Source organism: Helianthus annuus, chromosome 13 (assembly GCF_002127325.2).
Source record: "Helianthus annuus cultivar XRQ/B chromosome 13, HanXRQr2.0-SUNRISE, whole genome shotgun sequence".
NCBI classification, from domain to species: Eukaryota; Viridiplantae; Streptophyta; class Magnoliopsida; order Asterales; family Asteraceae; genus Helianthus; species Helianthus annuus.
Genome location: NC_035445.2, coordinates 161,263,497 through 161,289,186, shown reverse-complemented (window position 1 = coordinate 161,289,186; position 25,690 = coordinate 161,263,497). Strand labels below are relative to the sequence as shown.

Below are 25,690 nucleotides of genomic sequence, written 5' to 3'. Positions count from 1 at the left end.
TCAAAAGGAAGTCGTCAATCAAGCATTCCAGATTGTGTAGAGAACACTGTTTGGCTTAATCGGGATGACCAATCTGTTTATTGGTCACAAAATGTTCTTGGCTTCTACTACGACGGTGATAGCCAATTTTGCTATTCAACTTATATGGGGCAAACGCCATTAGACAGAGAGTGGTGGGGTGGAGTACTAGGGTATTGTGGAGATGGATTTATGCAAGAAACGGTAATTAGATTATTTTACATAGTTTTATTATTTATATTATTTATAATTTCTAAATATGAACATTTAAAAAAAATTATAGCATGTCCGTGTATGGTGTAACAAGCTAATACAAGACAGAGAAACAGAAAATCGTCGAGGGACATCTTCATCAGATACTGTTCGTTGGACCATTCTACCCCCAAATTTTATAAACCTTCTGGCGGAACAGGATCAAGATGCTTACGGATACGCTACTGGAGATGTAGAACTATACCCTGCCTTTTGGGAAGTGGATACGGTAAAAAAAATTACATTGTAAGAATGAGCAACATAGATATGCACTCACTAAATATTTACCGTATCTCTTTTTCAGGTTTACATACCAGTATCGCAAGACAAAGAAGGCTGGATAATCTTAAAGATAGATATGCACTCACTAAATATTACCGTTTATTTTACCAATAAATGTGATGCACTTAATTGCGGGGAATGATTCTGCGTTCACAGAAGGATACACCACACTCTAGTAGAATTCGTAAGTCTCTTCTTATGGTTCCTCGGTCGTATACAATATTGGGAAAATGCTGGACTAAGTGAGGCTGATGCGTTGGAGTACACCGGGGATGTTGTCTGGCCTACATCCGAACATCGGGTTGGTCAGAATTCGGGTGTGATATTGTCTATGTTACTGCAAAATCTTGTGCAAAACAGTGTACTTCCAAACTGGCAGGAACGAAACATGCAATATGCCTGTATGAGATATAGAAGATTTATGGTAGATCAACTCTATTCTGCACGTTTCACACCCCATTAATAATCTAATTAATAAATAATGCCTAGTGAAATTATTGTTTATTTAGTTAATTGAATCGAAATTTTTGTTAATTTAATTAATAAATAATGACTAATAAATAATTTAATTTAATTATTGTGAAATAAATTAATTGAATCGAAATTTTTGTTAATTGTTTATTTAGTGAAATTATGTTCTATTTTTTAAATTATAAAAGACTTTTTTTGAGAACATAATAGTTAAAACAGAAAATTAATATAAATAAAATAAGGATTGTAATATATCTTAAATAGGATATACATTTGGCATAAATTTATACAAAAACTTATTTAATCATTACTCAAATTGTACGAGGGGTATGTATTTTGAAGTACATAATCCTGAAATTCTCCGGCTTCAACTTGGACGGGTGTGGGTTGTGGCTTAGAGACGCGGCGAGAAGAAGTTTTTGTTTTGGGCGGTGCTAAACAGCTCGCACGAGAATGCCCGTACGTTTTGCACTTACCGCAGTATATGAGAGTGGGGTCCTCTCCTAGCGATAGGATTCGTTTGTTTTCTTTCGGACGTCCGGCTTGTCGTTTTGTAATAAGCGGTGGTTGCAGATTCACCAGTCCATCGGGTACTTCCCACTCTGATTTATCAGGGACTGGATTTATATGCTCCTCATATGTGGATTTATAAACTTCATTAGTGTAACATGACATCGCATAATGAGCACAATCTGGTTCACCTAAAAATCTAGATACCGCAATAACGTGCCCGCAAGGTAACCCAGATACTTGCCAAACCCGACAACTGCATGTTCCATTAGAGAAGTCAACTAAGCCTCTCTTTCCACCGTCATCAACGTCAAAACTGTCCTGAGCAATTCCAGCAACCACCCACGAATGAGAACCTTCAACTTTGCCTTGAATTTTTTTTTTGAGCCCACGTTGTAAGCAAGTGTTCCCCTTGAATTCCCTCATTCCGGCGATCATAGAATCATTTTTGGACAGACTGTCTGAAAAATTCTATCAGTTGGGTTATTGGAATTTTTCGGGCATGTTTTGATAAAGCATTCATAGATTCAGCGCTATTAGATGTCATGTAATGATATCTTCTGGCTGGACAATGTGCTCTTGACCATTTGTCAAACCCAATTTCTATAAGAATGTTCCGTAATCTTGGAACAGCGGCACATAGCGCGTCGAATGATTCTTGAAAATCGGATATCCGGTAAGATTTGCAAGTCTTCCACCAAAGACTCTCATATTCCTTTTTTTACGGTAAACGAAGGTTGACCATCAAATGACGACAACATAACCCGTGAAAGCTTCTTGGAAACACAACCCGTACGGCTAATTGTATAGAAGCTGCCCGGTCAGAAATGATTGCCAAATCTGGATGCTCGCCGATGCATTCTTTTAGTTTTGAAAGGAACCACGTCCACGACTCACCGTCTTCAGATTTACCAATGCCATAACCAATAGGCAAAATCTGATTGTTTCCGTCCATGCCAACAGCCAAAAACATTGTTCCTTTAAATTCACCCTTCAAGTGGGCCGCATCTATGAGGATAAGCGGTCTTAAATTTCGGACAAAGCTCCGAATCTGAAAGCAATACGATAATGTTAGATTTTTGTGGAAAAATTTATTTATTGATTTATTTATTTATATTTTACTGTAACATTTAATATAGTCTTTGACTTACCACCGTACCTATGGCCACAAATAACATTTCAAAACGACTTTCAGAATCAGTGTGTATGTGTGTCACTGTTCCTGGATTAGCCTTCTCCAAGTTATAACAATAGACGGGAAGTTCGGCAAAAGAACTTGACGAACTACCTTGCAAAAGTTCTAATGCGTTACATTTCCCACGCGATGCTTGCATGTATGATAAATTGACTTTTTCTTTAATCCTAAAATCCTTTACAGTTTCGGTCGAACGGTATATCCGTCCACAATCTTTGAATTGTTCTTTTAATAAGCTACCCACCACCATTGGGTTTGCTTGTCGCATATGTGGATATGTTTGCGTTTTAGAACATGTATGTTTGTTGTTAAAATGTTTAACGTAAAAAACATCACAAGATTCCCGACTCGCTGCCTTGAAATTCCACTGGCAATTCTCATCAATACAAGATACTTCGTAACGAGTTTTGGTAGATCTGTCTACTTTATACGAAAAACTTTTGGAAAGACACATTTTTCCTAATTCTATTTTCATTTCCTGCTTGTTATGGAAAATATAACCTATGTAAAACTTGCTTTTATTTTCAAGAGGACAATTAACATTATCAGTAACTCCAGATTTATATGATGCGTTACATTCATCTTCAGGAAAAACATTTACGTTAAGAACGGGACATTTAAAATAATTGGAAGAACCCGCAGATGAACCAACACCAAGTTCTTGCACCACATATAATTTAAATAACTCATGAGGGTTTCTTTCCACAATATTGAAAAAAAAAGGTAAGATTGGAATCATCAATTATATCAATGGGATCGCTAAAACTTGACATTTTGTAAGATACACGTGTGATGTTTTGAAGACCTGTTGACTCACTAAGATTTTTTAAAAATGTGTTATAAGAAATTGTAGTAGAAGTTTCAAAACCACGTCTAACAGAATCTGGTTGGACCACGTACTCAAGCCTCCCATCAACGACTTCCCACTTGCCACCACAGTAAACAACAAATCTGACTGCCATATCAATAGAGAAAAAAAATATCAAGATAGATATTTTTTGTAAAAATTTGGAGATGAAATTTTGTAAAATGTTTAGAGTAATGGTACTGGTACCTAGAATCTAATCTAAAAATAGAAACGTGTAATACATCAAATAAATAAAAACGAAAACTAATTTTTTTTGTCTAAAGCGTCTCGAGACTCCTCCAATGCGTCTGTCAGTACTAAAGAGTCAAAGGTGTACTTTTCTGATAACCGACGCATTACATGCGTCTAAACAGGTCTTCCGTTTGACACGTGTTGCGTCTCAGCCACATAAGTAGAGGCGTCTATAGACGCATAAATAAACGTGTTAAGACGCATCCGAAAGCTGACAACCGAAGCGTCTGTAGACGCATACGAAGCAGCTATGAAAAAGCTGACAAAGGAAGCGTCCATAAACGCATACGAAGCAGCTGTGCAGAGGGGCATCCAAAAGCCGACAAATGGAAGCGTCCTTAGACGCATACGAAGCAGCTGTGAGGGGCATCCAAAAGCTGACAAATGGAAGCGTCCATAGACGCATACGAAGCAGCTGTGAGGGGCATCCAAAAGCTGACAAATGGAAGCGTCTTCTAGACGCCTTGGAAGTGTCTCTGATAGACGCATAAAAACTTGTACCCAGCCAGACGCATCACACTAAGCCAGACGCAAGCTAAAGTGGATGCGTCTGGTAGACGCCTTCGAAGCAGTCGAATTTTTCAGACCCAATCATTGACACATGTGTCGCTTGACTATTCCCTCACGCATCCTTAAGACCTGCAGACGCATAACAACTCTCGAAAAATGTGATGCCCTGCTCCAAGGAGGCATTAAATGGCTAATTTGGTAAGTTAAAGTTTTTCTTGGCTAATTTGGTAATTTTCTCTTTTAAATGGGGGGAACCAAATGGGTATGTTAAAAGACATTAATGCCCTCATGTGGGCTCTACATGACTACAAGTAACTAAGAAAATTAACTGGGTTTGGGGTAAATGATATAACATGTTAGGATTTGCAAACATTAGGTATAACTAATGTAATTATTGAAGACAAATGACATGATTTGCAATAACATACATACATAAAGGACGAGTTTTGTAATTTACTCAAAATTTAAAATTATATTTAAATAATCATTTATAATCCTATATAATAGTATTAATTAATTAATTCATATTCATAACATACGAAGAAACAGTAAACCTTAGATGACTTCTACACACATGGTCCATTAGGTTTCTTATGTTGCTATTTTTACCCTCTAAAGTTTGTCAACAATTGAAGCTCGAGCGTAGTAAGGAATGGTAAACTTTAGGTGGTGTCTACATATAATCCATTAGGCTTTTTATTTTGTTTTTTTAGTAATTTTTTAAAAGTAAGCATATTTAATTTTTATTTTTATTATATACGTGTTAGATAAAAGTATTTATTTTCTCATGAATTACTTACAACTTTTCTCGGTTAATAAAAAATGTATCATTATCATATATATTAGTAAAATTGATGGTCCATAAGAACGGTTTAACCACTGACACATAGGGCTATAAATGAATCGAACATTCAGCGAACAATTCGTGGACCGTTCGGCGGGAAGTTTGTTTATGTTCGTTCGATTAGCTCGAACACGAACAAAAAATTTCGTTCGATTAGCTTAGCGCACGAACACGAACATAGGTCTCATTCGTTCGACTGCGTTCGTGAACGTTCGGTAATATGTTCGATTACGTTCGTCTGTGTTAGTTTGATTATATTAAAAAATAATAAATAATAAACATTTTATCTAAACATATTGAAAACTTGAAATCCTATTTATTTCTAAGTTAGCTAAAATTTGGACATGCTAAGACATTTTTGGGGATAATTATGTCTAAGTTAGTTAAAGTTGATTCATCGTTTGGTGGTGTATTAGATTTCTTGTGTTTTGATTTATGATTTGATGGTTGTATACTTGTATTAAACTACTTATATCCAAAATTTAAGGATAACAATAGTTTTGTTTTATTCTTTCAAGTTAAATGTTCGTTTGCGTTCTTTTTTATTTGTTTGCGTTCGTTTGTGTTCGAGACCAGTGTTTACGAACTATTCGTGAACAACTGAATTTTCTTAATGAACGAACATGAAGTATGCGTTCGTGAACAGTTCACGAACATGTTAATTTCCATAACGAACGAACACGAACATGGCCTTGTTCGTGTTCGTTCGGTTCGTTTACAGCCCTACTGACACATGCATGCCACAACCGAGAATATTTGTTTTTATGGTTTTCTCGAGGTATCAAAGTAGAATCTTTTTTTGGTAGTGTAAACTATAGCCAAAGCTATACCAAGTAACGGAAACGTATCAAAAGTGTAACGAACCGATAACGACCGAAAGCTCGCAACGGAGCGCGAGGATGTCTGCTAGTTATACATCATATTAAAATAAACATAATATAAAATAATTAGACTTCGATTTTACATAAGAATAAAACATAAGAACATTAACTTGATATGCGACATAATTTGTCATGACTTAGAATTGACAAGTAAATTAATAATAGTGATATATTTTATGTTCTTAGATATCGCTTAAATAACTAGTAGATAGCCAGTCATCCACCATCAAAAAAGCTTCTTCGGGCTTGTTTAATGCCACTACATGACCAGCACCCTACATAATGCAAATAAATCACTTTTTTGTTCTAGATTCATTTTGTTTAGTTATGTTTCAAGCAAAATTCAACTATAACCAGTTTTACAGTTCAAGAGTTCTTTGGACATATTTAAGCCATCCTTCTGAGCGAATAGTGATTGGTTAAAGTTTGACTAAATATGCCGTTTAAATTGCATGTTTCTTACCTTAATGGTTGCATACGTTAACGTGTATCCGTTTTTAGCATACGTCATCTGGTATCTACAAAAGCAAAGAATGGTCAGTTTACATGTCTAATAACTAAGAAAATGCTTATGTAAGAAATGTGAGCTCACCCAGCAACTTGGTTACTAACAAACCATGGCTTCCATGGGCTTTTAGTTGGAAGATCTAGAGACTTAATCCATTTCAAAGTGCCGATGTATGGGAAATTCATATCATGATCACCACTACAAATAGATAATTACATAATTAAGATATCAAAATAGAAGTAATTACCATATATGCCTACACTATAAATATTATTTTTAAGAGTGTATGCAATACTTAATGATCAAAACATGAGAGTTTCTTGCAACAAGTTGTCTATGGTAGTCGACGCCACTAAAGATGTCATATGAGTAATAAATCGTGTCTTCTTTGTTCATATCGTATTGTAGAGAATAATTGGTTTTGTGCCAAGTTTCAATCGTTCCCTACAAAAAAATGACGTAAAATCAATTCAAAAGAAAATGGAGTTTTGTTTTGGAGATGACTACAAAAGACCAAACAATTTGTTCATTTGTGGAATTTGTATACATAATGGGATTTTATGAAAGATGTTTAAAGGCCCCAGTAGATTCTATGTGTTAATATGACGAAACTATATATAACATTTTGCCTTAATACAAATTTTTCTAAATAAATGAATTCAGTAGGTACTATCATTAATACTTTGGTATATTATTGTGACAATAATACTACCTTTGAGAGCACCCACCATTTATCATTGAGTAAATAGTGTCATTAGTTTGTTAAGTCATTGTAAAAACATACCTCGCGAACATGAAGTGCTTTCTGAACAACATTATTGTTTGCCCAAGATCCTAAATATTCATCAGCAGCTTCCTGTAAATATAAAATAATTGGTAAATTGATCATGTTCTCTTAGTTTTGTTAACTATGAAAGGTTAATTTTATAAAAATGATTATTTCTCACTATTTTTAGGTTAAGAGTATTGTGTACGGAAACCTTCTACGTACATACATGCATACACACACACATATATATATGCTTCTGAGGGGCATATTGTTTAATATGAGAAAGAAAAGTTACAAAACAAGTTGGCGCTGGATTTGCAGCATCACAAACTGGATCCAATATATTGCCTATGTTAAGTCCGCTTGTGCACTGGAATTAAAAAAAAAATTATTAGAGATTGTGATTAAAATTACACATATCTAATTAAATATTTTCCATTTGTACCTCCTCTATCCGTTGAAGATTGTATAAACATGCTATGTTATCCGGATCAGAATTTATGTAGTTTCCATTACAAGTTTCTTTTGTAGACTGAAATATATCAAGAATCATGAAGATGTTAGATCATAGCTCGCAAATTGTGAAGTAACTATGTCATGAAGTTGATATAAACTTTTTGTTTACCTCGTATATATCATCGGAAATAAGTGCAAACTGGTGGGCAAACTCTAATCTTGAATTAAAATCATTGAATTTATCGGTTAAAGGGCTTACACATATGCATCCCTGTATAATGGGAAAATATTAATAATACTCACACATAGACATTCGCGCGTACACACACACACACATATTTATATATATATATATATATATATATATATATATATATATATATATATATATATATATATATATATATATATATATATATATATATATACCAATTAGTAAGTAAAGAAATATAATTTTCAATAATGTTACGAATTCGATATTTACTTTAATATTCACTTGTGGTTGATTTCCAAGTTGATTGCCTACATAAAACAAGAGTAAATATTGTAATTAGGATATAAATGATATGATATAGTACATGCCTACAAAAAATGTTACCTTTGTATGTCTCTAAAGTAACAGCTGGTATAACAAGGCCATAGTATGAAATCCCAGACATGTAGAATGGATTATTAAGAAACCTTGGGTGCTCCACAAGCCACTGTAAGAAAACACATAAAATATGCTCATAGGATGAGTTATGATCCTGTGGCCGCCAATAATTCTAGGATTAACAAAAAAAAAGGATGTTGGTCCAAGAAACCAAATATATAGAAGTCTTAAGTTTAAGTCAATGAAAGAGATAAATATATTCCTCATTTGAAAATGATAATATTGATGTTGCACTAAACTTATCTAACCTTTTGTATAAACTCATAACATTGTAAAGCTAAAATCGAATCACTACTCCTTGATGCTTCCCATGTTTTAGCATATGAAAACCCTACACCAGCGGGTAGATCTACAAATATCATATTGGCTACCTACAAAATTATACAATTATTGTCATTGCACCATACATGCCATAAACTCACACACATCCATATGATAAAGAAATCCTTTTTTTATTTTATATTTCTTTGTATAAAACATGTGATAAATGTCGAGTTAAAATTAACCTTTGCCCATGAATTTTGGTTTAACTCCAATGTAATGTTAGTCCATGTTGAGCTTTCAAAATTGATATTTAGTGGACCTGTAGAAGATAGATGGATCAGAGTTGGTTAGTAAATAAATGATTTTCTTAAAATTCAATCATCAATGACTTAAGCCATAAAAGTAAACCTATTGTTTTGTACAGGCATATCAAACATTAAAGTAAATTATAAATTTTGTGACCCCATCTAAACCACATTAACTCACCACCACAACCACACCAAAACACGGTTGTACAACGTAGGATCGGATCCACAATGCCACTTGTCTGTTTGCCATGGGAGATGAATAGATTGTAAAACCCCTAGATCGAAGGGGATTCAGGTGGTCAGTGGTGATTTTGTGGGTTGCTAGAAAAAGTTTGTTGATTGATCCCATGGTGTGGTGATGCAATGAAATGAAGATAAAAGAAAACGATATACATATATACACACATTATAATATAGATTGGAGAAAGAGAGGGAGTAGAGAGATTAAGATGGTGTGGTGGTGGGTCTCATTTAGTTTTTAAACCAATGAAATGAATGGGTAAAAAGATATTTATGCCCTTATGTGTAGTGTACATGAGTTAACATAACCGGGAAATAAACTTAACATCAATTAGTTAAAAACGACCAAACATGAAAGAACTTTTAAAAAAAAAATGGAATTTAGTGTAGTGGTTTTTTAAAGGATGCTTTCATAATTTTGGCTACAGTTAAAAGACAAAATTTGTGATTTACTCTAAATCTAACATCATCAAGTTCATAATAGAGTAAAGTGTAACACCCATTTTGTGGGAAAAAAAATATAATATATGAAATCTATATTATTAGAGTAATGCATTGATGTAGATCACCACCGCTCTGATACCAATTAATACGAACTTAATCGTTTCTCAAATGATCCAAGAATAAAAGATAGAAGTTTGAGAGAATTTGGTATTTTTGGAAGAGACTAATTCATATCATTTATTAATAATTTAAACAAAAGCATACAAGTAATATTTATAGCTATTACTAAAATAACTAAACCCACTACTCAAACAACTATCCATTACTTAGAAGTTACAAAAAAACAAAGAAAATATAGCAACATGGCATTGTGGTGATGAAAAGAATTAGCACATAACACAAAAGTGCACAGAACAAACCCTTTGTATAAGATGATATTACTAGTTTGGTTTATTAGCTCTTGTTGGCTATTTTGTTTTGAAAGAACTTTAAAATTGTGAATAACTATTTGGTTGAATTCTTGTAAATAATCATGTTGTGGGTTGTATGTATAATTTGTTTGATAAATATGCTCTCTTTTGGGTTGTCATGTTTATTACGTTCAACAAATACTATTTGTTCATACAGGCGAATCTAGAAAAAAAAATCTAGGGTATCTCAAAAAAACATTTTGGACTTAGGGGTATTTTAATATTTGCTCAGGGGTGAGGGGGTGGTATACAATACAAAAAATGAAGATGGAAAAAAATTTACACTAACTTTGTACTTCATCAAGAAAGAGGGGTAGCTCGAGAACACATAAAACAAGATTAGGGTTGTCAATGAAAAGGTTAAAAGTTCAACTCAGAACACATCTAACAAATCTCAAAATATTTGGAAACCAAAGCTTTCTAGATGTGTTTCTGTTATTCCAACAATGGATTTGTCAAGTGTAAATGCAAAGGGTGATCCATATTTATATCATTTTATGTATGTTGATGATTCTGGTAGACCCAAGACCATTTTGGCTTGGTTTCTTTTCTCCAACTAATGTGTTTGTCGGATGTGTAGGGTCAGTCAAGGATGACTATTAGCAACCTTTGGTGTATTTACAGTGGCAACTCATGGCTTATGATGGGAATGTGGAGTTTTTGTACGATTTAAAACAACTAAAAAAAGGAGGATATATGTGAACTTTGCTTGTGATAAAGAGGTTTTATCACAAGTGAAGAAACTATGACTAATGGGATGATTAGTATAGAAAAAGTCAACTTTGTCAAACAAGTAAAACACAATTTGATGAATGTTTCCTAGGTTTGCAATCAGGAGTATTCGATACACGCCACACATAAAGAAAGTTCGGTTCTCAAGCCGGGATTCATGGTTCTAGATGAATGGATTATCATGAAAGCGCCAAGGAAGAATGACACTTATGTGATGGACATGACTGCTGGAAATTCTTCAATAAAGTGTTAGAGGATGCGTCAAATGTCTTCAAGATAAAAATTAATGCTTAAAATACCTTTGTGATATCCCCAAAGTCAGGCTTTGACTTCTTTGACTATACGATGGTACTTACTTGAAACATGCATATGGTATACTTACCTGTATAAGGAAAGCTTGCGCATACCTTGATACAAAAATGGATTCATGTTAGTGGGAACCACTAGTTAGTTGATTTTTAATCGTACACTAATCATATCACAAAGCGTTGCAAAAGAAACTATTGTGTTTTAACTTAAGTGGAGAGAAAGCTACGTTTGCTTAAATTGTAAAGCATTTATATTTACTTGTCCTAGTGTTAATACATTTACATGATGCTGATTCTCGCAGTCGTTGTGTTTATGGATTCTCCACACATTCACGTACACTTTGATCTTGTTTCGATCCAGTCCAGACACCTAGGAATCTAGTTCATATCATTTTAACTTGTAGCACAACGAACTAAACTGTTACCGACCGAAAAACATCTGTGTCTGTATTATCAAAACCGCATATTCGTCGTGACATTACATGAGGGAAACTTACTAGTTAAAAGAAAATTATTTAAAAGAAATAATTGTATTTATATACTGTTTAAACAAAAAACTTTTAAAATTTTTTTGACCCGCCCATTATACTAATATAGGTTATTATATCCACGTAATTTATTATCAACTCGTGAAATCTCTTCGTGCGTTGTAGCTGCAATTCAGTCAGTATATGTTCGGTTCATTACGTTATCGACACTTGGAATAACAACTGAAAGATAAAACCCTAAAAGTAAAGTTGTGATACCATAGAGTATAACACATGTTCTACATCGATCGAAAACTACATAAATGAATAATAGTAATAGTTGCGATAGTAACAGTTGCGATAGTAACAGTTGGGAGGTTGTTTGTTTGGAATCGATGCAGTACCTATATTGTTGGGAAGGTATCAATTTGGTTTGTCAAGGTAGTGATACAGTACTGACACTCAGTATAACTTATAATACAAACATGATAATCTATTTCGAATACAACTTCATTTTCAACAATATATATAACAAAAACCATAAAAGGGTATACTTGTATCGCTACCTAATTTGTTCGGACCGTATCGGTTTCGGTTTGGTTGATCACCGAAAAGAAAAATAATAATCATTATTGAACTCTTCGATTTTGAACCAAACTTTTATCCAAACGTAGATAAAAACTAAGCACGTCACTATGGTATATTTAGAATAATATAAAGTATTTATATATATATAAAAGGTTAGAATCCCCTGAATTTACGTGGATTGAATAGATGTAATGTTATATACTTAGTAATAAAAAGTAATATCTTCTGTAACCCCTGTGTATTGAAATTAGGGTTGTCCTTTTTTTTATCTAAACTCCGAAACCCGACCCAAATTTCAAGCAACCCGAACCCGAATTAGGGAATACCTGAAAAACCTGAACACGGATAACCCAAACCCAACCAACCCGAACCTTAAATAGGTCAGTTATTGGGTCACATTTCCCCAACTAACAACCCAAACAACCCGACCTGAAAAACTCAAAACTCAAAACCCAAATAAAACCCTGAAATTTGTTGTCGTTTTTTATAAATGTGATTTGATTTGAAGTGTTTTGTATTTAAAGGATTAACTTTTGGGACTTTTGAACATTACCATCCCAATGTTTGAATTGTGATGATATTTTTTAAAAATATGTCATATTTGATGATATTTTGTATAAAAAACATTTTTTTTCATTTTACATCTAAACTTGAAAACCGAACAACCTAAACCCAGAACCCAATAATCCAAATCTGAACAACCAGAACACGTTAAATAGGTCGGTTATCAGGTCATTTTTTCGTAGCCAAAAACCTGAAAACCCGAAACCCGAGAAAAAAACTCGAAGAACACCCCTAATTGTAATAGTTGAAAACACAAGTAGAATAAAATATAATGTAATATATTAAAACATATGGTTGTCAAGATATGTCTTTATAAATATACTTTTACGTGATAGTTATAAATTGTGTCAAGTTCATTTTAAAACAATTTTTTCAACCAGGCAATAAATTTTTTTATTTAAATGATAAATGGCAATTCAATTAAAGTGTATATATTCTTTTAAATACCCTTTAAATATAGTAAAGTTATATTAAATCTAGTTGGAATTATAAATTTATAAATACATATAAAATTAGTAATTAAATCTAACTAAAATTAAGGACCCCCGCGTTGCAGCGGGGGCCTAAAACTATGCTAAATAACATCAATGTCATACCGCTGGTAGCGACCACCAACACTCAAGTTGAAACATTTAACATAAAAAATGACTATGTTGATTTAGGACACACGCGTTGCGGTGAACTTGTTAAATTGAAAAAATAGACGTAAAAATGTTGAACCACACACGCACGTTGCGTCGTGTTTACTCGCAGAATAACATAGAAAAGAATAACTAAGTCAATGTGGGATTCGCCTATTGCGGCAAACTTGTCAAAGAGGGAAATAGACACGTTGCGACATACCTGTCAAATGTGAAAAAATAGACGAAAAAACGTTGAACCACACACGTACGTTGCGACGTATTAACTCGCAAAATAAAGAACGAAACGTAAAACGAAAAGCTTGCGAAAGATAAAAAGTATGGGGGACCGAAGTTGTAAATAAAAAGGTTTTGGTTAAATTACAAAATATGAAAAGCTTTAGGTTAAAAGTAAACAAATTAAAAGTATTAAATTACGAAAGATGAAAACTTTTGGGTTAAAAGTGAAAAATCATTTTTTTTTTGTTTTTTTTTTTTTGAAAAACTTCCTATGCTTGAGGTACAACAGCACAATGCAACAATGTGTCGCTAATTTATTTTATGGAAATTGCAGTATGCCAACAACAAATGAGAGACCTACTTTTAGCACGTTTACAACATTTGATTAACGATGTGATTGCATATAGCGCATAATAGGGAAATTAACTGAACTTACACAGAGGGTACTACTCATTAATTTAGGGATATTCTGATTTCTTTTTATCGTGCAATCAAAAAATAATAAAAAAACGATAATAAATAAAATAAAATAAATACTTCATAGTTGTTTGGGTATTGGGTTAATTTTATCAATTATATTTAGTGCCTTCTTTCAATTCTATTATTGCTAAAATTTGGGCTTATTTTATCATTTTGTCTTAATTATTCTACAAGTTTTCAGGTTGTAAAATGTTTGAGCTTATAAAAAAATTGGGATTTTAGTAATATAAAGTATCCTATTTTCTGGTTAGGGGTATTCTGCTTTCTTTTTACCGTGCAATCAAAACATAATAAAAAACGATAATAAATAAAATAAAACAAATACTTCATAGTTGTTTGGGTCTTGGGCTAATTTTATCAATTATATTTAGGGTCTTCTTTCAATTCTATTATTGCTAAAATTTGGGCTTATTTGTTATTTTATCATTTTGTCTTAATTATTCTATAAGTTTTCAGGTTGTAAAATGTTTGAGCTTATAAAAAAATTAGGATTTTAGTAATATAAAGAATCCTATTTTCTTGTTAGGAGTATCCTCGTATACTTTTTACAGCTATCCTTTACATAAAACCGGAAAAAAACACTACCGCCCTTGGAGGGTAGCGACTATTCGTGCAGCCCAGTTGGAACTACATGCATCAATTGATGCGCTATGAAGCGGAAAGGTTATGGAAAAACTAGATTAACTCTAAATTGTAATTTTATTTTATTGTAAATTTTGTATTATAATGGTCTAATACAATCAAGCGATATTTAGTAGGTATAAAATTATTTTGTTGTTTGTCGTTAGCATAATGTCTGCGTTGCAGTGCACGATATCATACTAGGTTATATATAAGATATAAATTTTATATGACATCATTTTCATTATATAATAAAAAAAAAATTAATTGCATATGGTGATGAATTATTTATACAAATTAATATGTATATTATTAACAATCATATAAAATTTCAATAGAACTAGTATTAGGACCCTGCGTTGTGACGGAGGGAAAGTGTAGGGGCGGGTAAAAGTTAAAACCAAGAAAATATTGATAACATACGTAACCATTAATAATATTTACATTTACATTATATAAAGAAAATATTGATAACATACGTAACCATTAATAATATTTACATTTACATCATATAAATAAGTAACATGTTGGTGTATAGAGGTGTTGTACCTCATGTTTAGGGGGCTTTTCAAAAAAAAAAGTTGATATTACATTTTTAATCCACAACTATAAGAATTTTTACTTTTAGTCCAAAAGTTTACATCTTTTCAATTTAACCTCACAACATTTTACTTTCAACTTTAGTCCCCTACACTTTTCATATGTGGCAAATTTTCCGTTTTACGTTTCGTTCAAGATTTTGCGAGTTAACACGGTGCAACGTGCGTGTGTGGTTCAACGTTTTTACGTTTCATTTTACGCTTCGTTCTAGATTTTGCGAGTTAACATGACGCAACATGTGGGCGTGGTTCAACGTTTTTACGTTACGTTTTACACTTCGTTCTAAATTTTGCGAATTAACATGGCGAAACGTGCGTGTGTCGTTCAACATTTTCACGTCGTTTATTTTTTCCCACTAGACAGGTTCGCCACAATACATAGGTCCTAAATGGACTTAGTTATTATTTTTTATATTTTACGTTTCGGTAGAATTTCTTCGCATTAACACACCCCAACTTTAATGGTGGTGGTTGCTGGCCATGGTATGACATTAGTGCTATTTATCACGGTTTTACGCCCCCACCGCAACGCAAGGGCCTTGATACTAGTTCGATACAAAGTATATCCTTTTATTTATTATTTTTGAGCATAAAGTATTATGATCTTGCGGTCAAAACTTTTATATTTATAGTTAATATTATGTTGACACACGAAACTAATTTACGTATTTTGTAATTATAGGGTATCTTTCATTATGTTACATGCGAATTAGTTTACATTATGTCGGGTTTTTCTCCCATTATGGTGTTTGTGGGAAAAGCATTAACCAAAATGGTGTTGGTGGAAAAGTATTTACCAAAATAGTATTTTTAACATATTCTTTTGTTTCTTATTCCTAATCTCATTGGATAATTCTTTTAATTTGAATACCTATTAATTTAATCATGGTAATGTGTCTCTCGCTTAACTTATTTTTTTAATCTTAAAAAAATTTACTTTTTATCAAACCTAATTATATAAAAAAAACCTACGTGTGATCCAAGAACTTTATTTATACACACTTATACCCTCATAATTATATAATTAATAAAAAAAACTAAATATTATATAAGAACTCTAGTTGATATGACTTGTATAGTATAAAAACAATTCAAAAATTGATTTTCAGAATATTATTCGTGTTTTTTTTTCTTCTATACAGCCTATTAATTTTGTTGCATTATTTTTTGTCAAGTTACGACATTACAGGTATCCACATCCATATTAGTGGGATAGTTAACACACCGACTTGATAAAAAAATATTAATTAACTATTACATTGTAAAAAAAATAAAAATAAAGAAAAGCATTTTTATTTACCTTAAATGGTAAATTTTATTTATCTTATTTTAACAGAGGGAATATATATCGTGTAACTCAGACCTTGAAACTTGATTTATAAAAAAAGTTAACAAAATGAGTGACTAACTTGATATATAAAAAAAACTAGGCTTTTTTAAGATTTTTAAAGAAAATAAGTTAGGTGAGAGATATAATATCATGAGTTATTCAAAGAATTTGAATTATCCAATGAGGTTAGGTGTGATAAACAAATAAATCTTCAAGAACACTATTTTGGTAAATAGTTTTGCAACAACACTATTTTGGTAAATATTTTATCCATCAACACTAATATGGAAAAAAACTCGGTTGCAGAGGATATAAATAAATCATCAATAGACTCAAGAAAATGTATAGTCGTTCTAAAATAAACCGTAGTGTAAAAGAGATTTTGTTAGTCAACTCTATGTTCTTTCTCATTAATGAAATTAGTGTCTGTTGTTATTTGAGAATTGTAATTGAACGAGTTAACATTAACCCACGCGTTGCGGCGGGATGTTTATTATTAATGTCTTTCATATTATCGTATGAAATGCGAAATTTGTTAAGCTTATTCAAAATATATTAATCACTTAATTTGATCAACCTATAAGCACGCTTCTACAAAGCATGTATAGTGAATGAGATGTTAAAAAAATTATTTATTACTCAAAACTGCACTTTTGCCATGTTTTTTGATTTTTAAAATTAACTTTTACACACTTTAAACTTTTAATCATTTACCTTTTACTCATTTTTGATTGTATGTTAATCTATTAGGAATTGGTTGTTTATGTATAGAGGGAGGGGGATTATTCATTTTTGAATGGATATAGTTATATTACTCGCGTATTAAAGAGGAAAAAAACAAATATATTACTCAAAACTTTATAAAAAAGTAAAAGCAAAACCTTTAAACATTGAGCATGAAATAAAAAATAAAACTTTTAAGTAAGTCCACCAATTGACAAATATTAAATTTAATATAAAAAGTAAACTTATTAAGAAAAGCAAAAAATATTATTAGAGAAATAAAGAAACATTTTAAGATAAAATATTATGTCAAAAGTGTAATGTCACTTTGAGAACGGAGGTTTGCTTTATCATGGTATGCGCATTATAATCACTCGATATAAGAGTATAATAACCTAATACATTCAAATTTAGGGGTGAAAATAGTTATGTATAATTGTCAAAACTTGCAATTTTGAAAACACAAAAAAAAAAAAAAAAAAACAATGTTGCCCCCAAGAACTTTATGTAACAATATATATAATGTAAAACCAACTGTATTCGGAGGCTTTACTGGTCCAATCAGATTGATGGTACTGTTTTTAATAATCAGTCAACATTTTATTTATCTAAAAATATTTAGTGAATAGCAAAACAAATACCAAAGTTGAAACTATAAAAACAATTATTGAAATCTTACTATACTAATAAATGAAAATCTTTTATGGACACATGTCACTTTCTGATGCTTTCTCATCTTATTTTCATATTTATCTCTTATATTAAATACTAATATCTCTTATATTAAATAATAATAATAATAATTTTAAACATAAATATTTTACTATTTGAAAATACTATTGAACCGATATGTGATCACAAATTTGAAATATTTTTGTAGACAAATGATTAATTAACTCAGTATATAAAAAGTAATAAATGAAAAAAAAATCTAAATTGATCGAATGAAAGAAATAAAACTTCCTATACTAGTAATTAAAATTTTTTTCTGAACACGTGACACTTTCTGTTGCTTTGTCATCTTGTTTTCTTATTTATCTCTTACATTGAACAACAACAACAATAATAATTTTAAACGAAATTAGATAAGAAAAAATATTTATTTTTCTATAAATAATTTTAAACAAATAATTAGATAAGAATAAACATTTACTTTTTATATAATTATAAAGTTATATCCCGAGTATTTTTTTTTAAACGGCTAACAGAATCAATCCCGAGTACTCTCGAGGCACCTACTGGACCAAACGGAGTACTCCGAGAGTAACCCGAGTCCACAATATACTTTGGAGTTCGGTGATTGGAATTATGGTAAATTAGGAATCAAAGGTTCTCATTTGAAACTGAAATGTTATAACAAGTGACTAATACACCAAAGTTCATTTTTAAAAGATAAATCTTGACGACTCTAAGTGTTAACATATGACATTATATTTTATTCAACACGTGCGATACACGAGTTTTTTTAAGATATATCGTTTTTTTATTATTTATTATATAAAATTACATTTACACAGCTCGTGTAATACACAGGGTTCAAACCTAGTTTAAACTAATAAATAAACAAAAAAAAACAAATTAACAACCGATAATTTAAAAACATTACAATTGTTTCAAATTCATTATTATCACATAAATAAAAAACAGAATAACAAATATATCTATATAATAAAAGAAACCACTTTAGGGATACTTGTCATCATATTAGGTCATCTCTCTCTCTGATAGATAATTGTTATTTTAATTTAACCTCTTCTAATTAATTATAGATAATCGTCCTATTAAATATTATTTAATTTAATATCTTATATTATAGATAACTCTCCTACTAAATATTATTAGTTTAATATCTTATGGATAATTATTATTTAGTTTAACCTTCTTCTCATTTATAATATTATTTATTCGAATTAATTATATTTGAACGTTTTGTTTAGTTTGGTATCAAAAAAATTTTACGAAACTTAAAATAAAATTAACTAATAGTATTTATCATTTATACATTTACGGACTTTTAAATAAATGATTAAATTTATTGAGACTTCGTTAACAAATTTTGAATTAACAGAATAATCTATTTTTATCAGGAAAACCAAACTTTGTATTAATATATTAAATATTTTTATTTTCACTATACAAAATTATATTTACTCGACACATGTAAAATATGAGGTTTTTTAAGATATAACTTTTTATTATTTCATATATAAAATTATACAATACACTGGGTTTTTTAAGGATATAAACTTTTTATTATTTAGTACAAAAAATTACATTTATCCACACCATGTAATGGTCATATTTTTATAGATGTAATTTTTTTATTGTTTGCTATATAAAATTACATTTATTCAACCCATGTAATAAATGAGGTTTTTTAAAGACGTATTATTTTATTATTTGGTAAACAATATTACATTTATTCAACCCGTGTAATACACGTGGTTTTAAAGATATAACTTTTTTTATTTGGTATACAAAATTACATTTATTCAACCCATATAATATGGTTCTTATAGATATAACTTTTTTATTTAATATATAAAATTATATTTATTCAACCCGTACAATAAATGAGATTTTAAAGATATATTGTTTTATTATTTAGTATATAAAATTTATTTATTCAGCCCCGTGTAATACACGGGGTTATAACCTAGTTAACAACAAAATAAATTAAAGAAACGTACACCAAAGTCCAAACCCGAATAAGTGAAAAGTTTGGGCATTTATACTTTCAAGATTTTTGTTTTTTCTCGCAAATTACAACCGGCAAAATACTTTCAACATTTCTTACCATCTTCCAGCACATAATATTCCGGTAATAGCATATAATCGCACTCTAAAAAAGACTAAAAAAGGGTAAGAAACAGTCTTCTCCCCCCGACACCTAGTACCGGTCCACCCGGCGAGGGTAACAAAGGAAACTCCATGTGGTCACAGAAGGACTCGTGAGTGGGGCTCGCCCTGTACCCGATAGATCTACCCCCTTTGTTCCGTGGTCTTAAACAAGATTAATGGTGCTTTAAGTATTAGCCTATGGCCATTGGGTGTCAGCCCAATGGCCACCAGCCCACATTCTAACCCGGAGGTGGCGGGTTCGAGTCTTGCTCGTTCCCAATGCCCCTACGGTAGTGGATTTACCCCCAGACTCAGACTTGCTGGGTGGCGGTCTGCGAGGTGGGATCCCCTCGGCGGTTGGGAGGACCGTGGAATATCCCCCCCCCCCCGCGACACCTAATCCTTATCTTTTTTTTTATAGAAAACCCATCTTCTAGATTTTCCCAAATCCCCTTCTCACAGTGAAAAACCTCCTAAATATCTTAAATATCCTAGTTCTTCTACTCTCACCGATAAATCACACCATTCAGAATTATACATGTTTTAGGGTGCTATCTAGACTACAAACTTTGTTAAATGTGATTTGCTTTGGTCGATTAAGGGGGGTAGCACCAAGCAGTGATGGTAGCGGCACCGTTCCGGCGAGAGGAGGCTTCAAACAAACTGTTCGCTATCCATCATAGATCATCCTTGGCGAGTTAGCGCCATTTTGAAGGAATTCAGATGGGTGATAACGTTGCTGGAGATTTCTTTTGGCGGTGGGGGTTATATAGGTTGTGAAATGGTGTCAAACGAAGGGGAAACGGTGGTCGGAGGAGACGCGGAGGGGAAACTGTGGTCGGCGGAGACGCGACGGTTTGTTTTTTTCTTTTTACCGGAAAGGTGCGGCAGTTTGTAACATCCCGAAAATAGGAATTTTTAAATTTGCAAATTTGATTGCAAATAAATTTGTTAAAACAAACATACTAGGAATGACACTAACCTAGTTAGTTGATTAGTTATGAGTAGTAAGAGTTAAAACAAGTAAAAACTAAAGTTGAGGGGCCAAATGTGTTTAAATGTAAACTAATAATAGTAAAACAACAAAATTTAACTCACAACACAATTGTTTTGTGTTGCTGAGATCGACCAGGAGACAAGGGCGAAACCAAGCTCCCCTTCAAACCCTAGACTCTCTTAAATCTTACAAATTGAAGGTCAAGATCTGTTCCAAATCAAAATTAGAGCTAAGATTAGTGATCCTCACTGCAAGAAGGTTACAAGGTATGTAAAATTTGGTAAAATTTCTCTACTCGAAATTCTCACGAAATTGGGAAATCTGAAATTTGCTATTGCATGTTTGTTATTTGGATAGATTAGGAACACTATAGTAGGGATGGGGTTTCTCTCGCTTTTGGCATAGTGGGCCCCCGGTGGGGGGCTCGCACGACGGGCTATTAGCTCAGTGGTAGAGCGCGCCCCTGATAATTGCGTCGTTGTGCCTGGGCTGTACATTACATAGCATTACATAGTCCGTTTTAGGGATTGGCGACTTACCCATTCAGTGACTTTGGCAATGGACGTTCCCCAAACGGGTACTGTCAGGTCGGGTGAATTCAATAATAGACGCCTGTTGGTAGGGACAAACCCTAGACAAACACAAGTCGAAACCATGGGAAATTTTAGTGAAATTCATGAACACCATTGTAGGTGATAAGTGGGTTTTTGTGAAATTTGATAAACACTAGGGTTATAGTGATTTTCTAGTGAAATCTATGATTTGTTAGTAATTTCAGAATTTTAGAGACTACACCTTATGTTAGAAACTTGATTTAATGGAAAATTGGACTATATGACAAGCTAAGAACTTGTCATATAAAGGGTGTAAAAATCTGCCCATAAAGTGTTTGTGAAAATGCCTCAAAGAAGGCTTAAAACTGAAATTTGAAGTTTAAACGCATAATTATGATGTTTCAGTGTATTATGCGATAGATGGTTTAAAAAGAGTTCTAAACACGTTATGATTGAACTCTATAGGAAAGGACGCCGGAGCGTCAAGTGGGCAAACAAAAACAAGCGGCGATTTGCGTTTGAAGGGCTTACCTTGAAGGTATGTAACTTGATCCGTTACATTAAACGAATTATTGTCAAATTATGTGTAGTTGTGTTGTAGATTCGAAGTTGTGTTGATTTTAGTAATCATAAATCGTTATTGGAATTAATAGAGTTAGAACGGATAAAGGACCACTTGGTAGTCATCACATTGGAGGTTTTCCACAAGGTGAGCCAACGGGTCGAACAATTGTGTAAATTGTAGACTTTGTGTTCCAATTAGTTAGCAATGGCGATATCAATCACAAAAGCGTTAAACCATGAAATTGGTAATGAAGCGTAAGTGATGCTAAGCCCCGGATGATGGGTATAAGGTGTCATAGGCTTATTAGTGAAATATAGTAAAAATAGATAAAGTTAGAATGGTTCGAATGATAGTTTAGTGGCTTTTAGCCGTAATGATCGGTGAGCCAAATTTGGTATGATAGTTGTAAGGGATATGTCCATAACGAATTTACAAACGTACAGAAAAAAAGAATCGTCTAAAACGACATGTGGATTAGGGTGAAATCAACAAAATTGTCAAATGGCAAAGTTACAGAGTCCACCGTAAATTACGGTCTCCACCGTAATTTACGGTGGACAACAAAACCTTACGGTGATTCACTACTGCCTTACGGCAGACAGAATCATTCAGAGTCCACCGTAACTTACGGTGGGTACCATAAGTTACGGTAGAGCCCGTAAAACTTTGAATGTTTATTCTTTTTCACATTTTGATGTCGGAACTTGTTTTTATGTATTATATTAAGGTCAAAACTAATGTTCTTAGTGGATATGACCCCAGGTGATGAACTGGATCTTACGGATGGCGGTCAAGCTAGATGTTGAAGAACCGAACACTCACTTTTGAGCTTCTGTGTTTAATTAACTTTGATAAACAATGTTTTGGGATGTAAACCTATTGCTAATCTACTTCCGAATGTTTAAAAATTAGTCTTTAGTTGACTAATGTTTTAAATTTTACTTTTAACCCTTATGTTTGAAACTTATGATATAAATCAGACATCTTTTATATAAAATGGATCAAATTATTAGTAAACTCAAGTAACAATTAGAAAGGTGTTACAAGTTGGTAATCAGAGCTTAAGGTTGTCAACAAAGTGTTCGGTTCAAGCTTGATTGATCGTCCGATAAGGAATTAACTTATTATGTTAGTAGATTATACCTTGTGTAAGAAATGAGATGTGAATTGATATGCATGGGAAGAGTATGTAAATTCACTCAAACCCGGAAAGTGCATTAAAAGTGAACGGTTAAAGCAAGTAAGGAACTTGGCTAAACCGAAACAAATAAAGTTATGTTACAAATGAAATGTTTAACGTTTAATGCAAACATTTCAGTTTCAAGATGTCGGAAAGAAATGATGATGATCCGGTGCAGACAAGCACCGAACAAATGAAAGAAATTATTGCCGAAGAAGTGGGGAAGGCAATTGAAAGTAGTCTATCCGGGATTATAGACAAAATACAAAACACGGTGTTATCATTAGTTGAAGAACGGGTCAAAAGGTTGGAAGATAGTGTCAACCTAATGAAAGAAAAATCGAGAGAACGCAAAGGGTGTTCGTACAAGGAATTCATGGCGTGTAAACCGCCAATCTACAATGGGGAGGTTGACCCGATAATTTGCCAAAGATGGTTGGGCGATATTGAAGGGGTGTTTGAAAGGACCCATTGTGATGAAAGCGACTTTGTTGCTTACGGAACGGGTCAGTTGAGAGGTCAAGCCAAAGATTGGTGGGACAACAAAAAGAATGAAATAGGAGCCGAAGCGGCGAAAACCATGACATGGGAGGAGTTTAAGACACCGTTTCTTAAACATCATAGCCCCAAGGCGGTCATTAATAGAATCAAGGAAGAATTCATGCAACCAAGGCACAAGGGCGAGACCATAGACAAGATTACGGTGATGTTTATGGATAAGATGAAGTTTAGTAGTGAGTTGGTAACGAATGAAGAGCAGAAAATATACTACTACTATAACATGTTGAGCGCTGAATATAGGGAGTTTATGACTCCTTTAAAATACGAGACCCTTACCGAAATCATAAACGTCGCTCGGGAACGAGAAATTGAGTTGAAGAAACAAGTTGAAAGGGGTGAGCGAAGGGCGCAAGATGTGAACCCAAGCCCTACAAAGAAAGCCCGAACTGGAGAGTCGGGAAAGAAGGTGGATTCTAAAGGCGGGTCGCCAAGCTGCAAAGTATGTGGAAAAGGACACAAGGGAGAGTGCCGGTTCAAAGACAAGCCGTGCCCAATATGCAGTAAAACGGGGCACACGGCGTCTCTATGCCCGGGTAAAGTTTCAGTTTGTTACAAATGCTATCAGCCCGGTCACAAAAAGTCTGAATGCCCGGAATTGGTTGGGAAGAGAGACACAAAGGAGTCTCCAACGGAAGCTCCAAAGGCAAAGGCTAGATCTTTCCAACTTACTGCGGCTGAAGCAAAAACAGAACCCGATGTGGTCTCAGGTATATTCACGATTAACTCAATTCCTGCATGTGTATTGTTTGATACGGGTGCGAATAAATCCTTCATTTCGCATGGATTTATTCGACATCCTTCATTTGTATTGAAGAAATTATCTGTGCCCTTAGAAGTTGAAATAGGGGACAACAAAAGCTTTATAGTTTGTGATATTTGTCGAGGCTGTAAATTAAATATTGATGATCAAGAATATTTGATAGACCTAATCCCGATGTCAATGGGAGAATTTCAAATAGTTGTTGGGATGGATTGGCTATCTCAGCACCACACAAAGATCGTGTGTTTTCGTAAGGACATAAAGCTAACATCTCCTAGCGGAAAACACGTTACAATCTATGGCGAAAAGGGAGGCAACCCTACAATATGCTCGATGATAAAGGCTCATAAGCTCATCAGACATGGGTGTAAAGCATTTATGATATACGCGAACGAGCCCGAGAAAGAATTACCGAAGATTGGAGACGTACCCGTAGTGCGTGACTTTGAAGATGTATTTCCGGATGATCTACCGGGAATGCCGCCCGAGCGGGAGGTGGAGTTCGGAATCGAATTGATTCCAGGCGCGAAACCCGTAGCTAAAGCCCCATACCGACTCGCGCCATCGGGATTACAAGAATTGATGTCACAAATTCAAGACCTGTTTGACAAAGGATTCATAAGGCCGAGTGTGTCTCCTTGGGGCGCACCGGAACTATTCGTGAGAAAGAAGGACGGAAGCATGCGTATGTGTATCAACTATCGGGAGTTAAACAAACTCACGGTAAAGAACCCTTAAAGACGAGTAAGTGCCGATACTACACTTTACTTAGCCGAGTCAGTCCCAT

The 25,690-nt window shown here is 33.2% G+C and overlaps 3 protein-coding genes across 3 annotated transcripts in view; all 3 read right to left on the bottom strand.

Moving 5' to 3' along the window:
- Positions 1-886: 886 nt before the first annotated feature.
- Positions 887-1,959, bottom strand: LOC110902173. Its single transcript, XM_022148892.1, has 2 exons — positions 1,500-1,959; positions 887-951 (listed from the first exon to the last, which is right to left on the bottom strand). The coding sequence occupies exons 1-2, from the start codon at positions 1,957-1,959 to the stop codon at positions 887-889; spliced, it is 525 nt and encodes a 174-aa protein (XP_022004584.1).
- Positions 1,960-2,254: 295 nt separating this feature from the next.
- Positions 2,255-2,978, bottom strand: LOC110902175 (protein FAR1-RELATED SEQUENCE 6-like). Its single transcript, XM_022148893.1, has 2 exons — positions 2,685-2,978; positions 2,255-2,584 (listed from the first exon to the last, which is right to left on the bottom strand). Exons 1-2 carry the CDS (start codon positions 2,976-2,978, stop codon positions 2,255-2,257), a joined length of 624 nt encoding a protein of 207 aa, XP_022004585.1.
- Positions 2,979-6,088: 3,110 nt separating this feature from the next.
- Positions 6,089-25,690, bottom strand: part of LOC110900065 (serine carboxypeptidase-like 7) — a 40,522-nt gene continuing 20,920 nt past the window's right edge. The window contains exons 3-14 of the mRNA XM_022146966.2: positions 8,954-9,030; positions 8,696-8,818; positions 8,394-8,496; positions 8,280-8,317; positions 7,965-8,066; positions 7,785-7,871; positions 7,635-7,709; positions 7,355-7,426; positions 6,866-7,014; positions 6,655-6,768; positions 6,526-6,580; positions 6,089-6,337 (exon numbers count right to left, since the gene is read on the bottom strand). Coding sequence (XP_022002658.1) covers positions 6,245-6,337; positions 6,526-6,580; positions 6,655-6,768; positions 6,866-7,014; positions 7,355-7,426; positions 7,635-7,709; positions 7,785-7,871; positions 7,965-8,066; positions 8,280-8,317; positions 8,394-8,496; positions 8,696-8,818; positions 8,954-9,030 — 1,088 coding nt within the window. The 3' untranslated portion in view covers positions 6,089-6,244. The remainder of the gene's footprint in view (positions 6,338-6,525; positions 6,581-6,654; positions 6,769-6,865; positions 7,015-7,354; positions 7,427-7,634; positions 7,710-7,784; positions 7,872-7,964; positions 8,067-8,279; positions 8,318-8,393; positions 8,497-8,695; positions 8,819-8,953; positions 9,031-25,690) is intronic.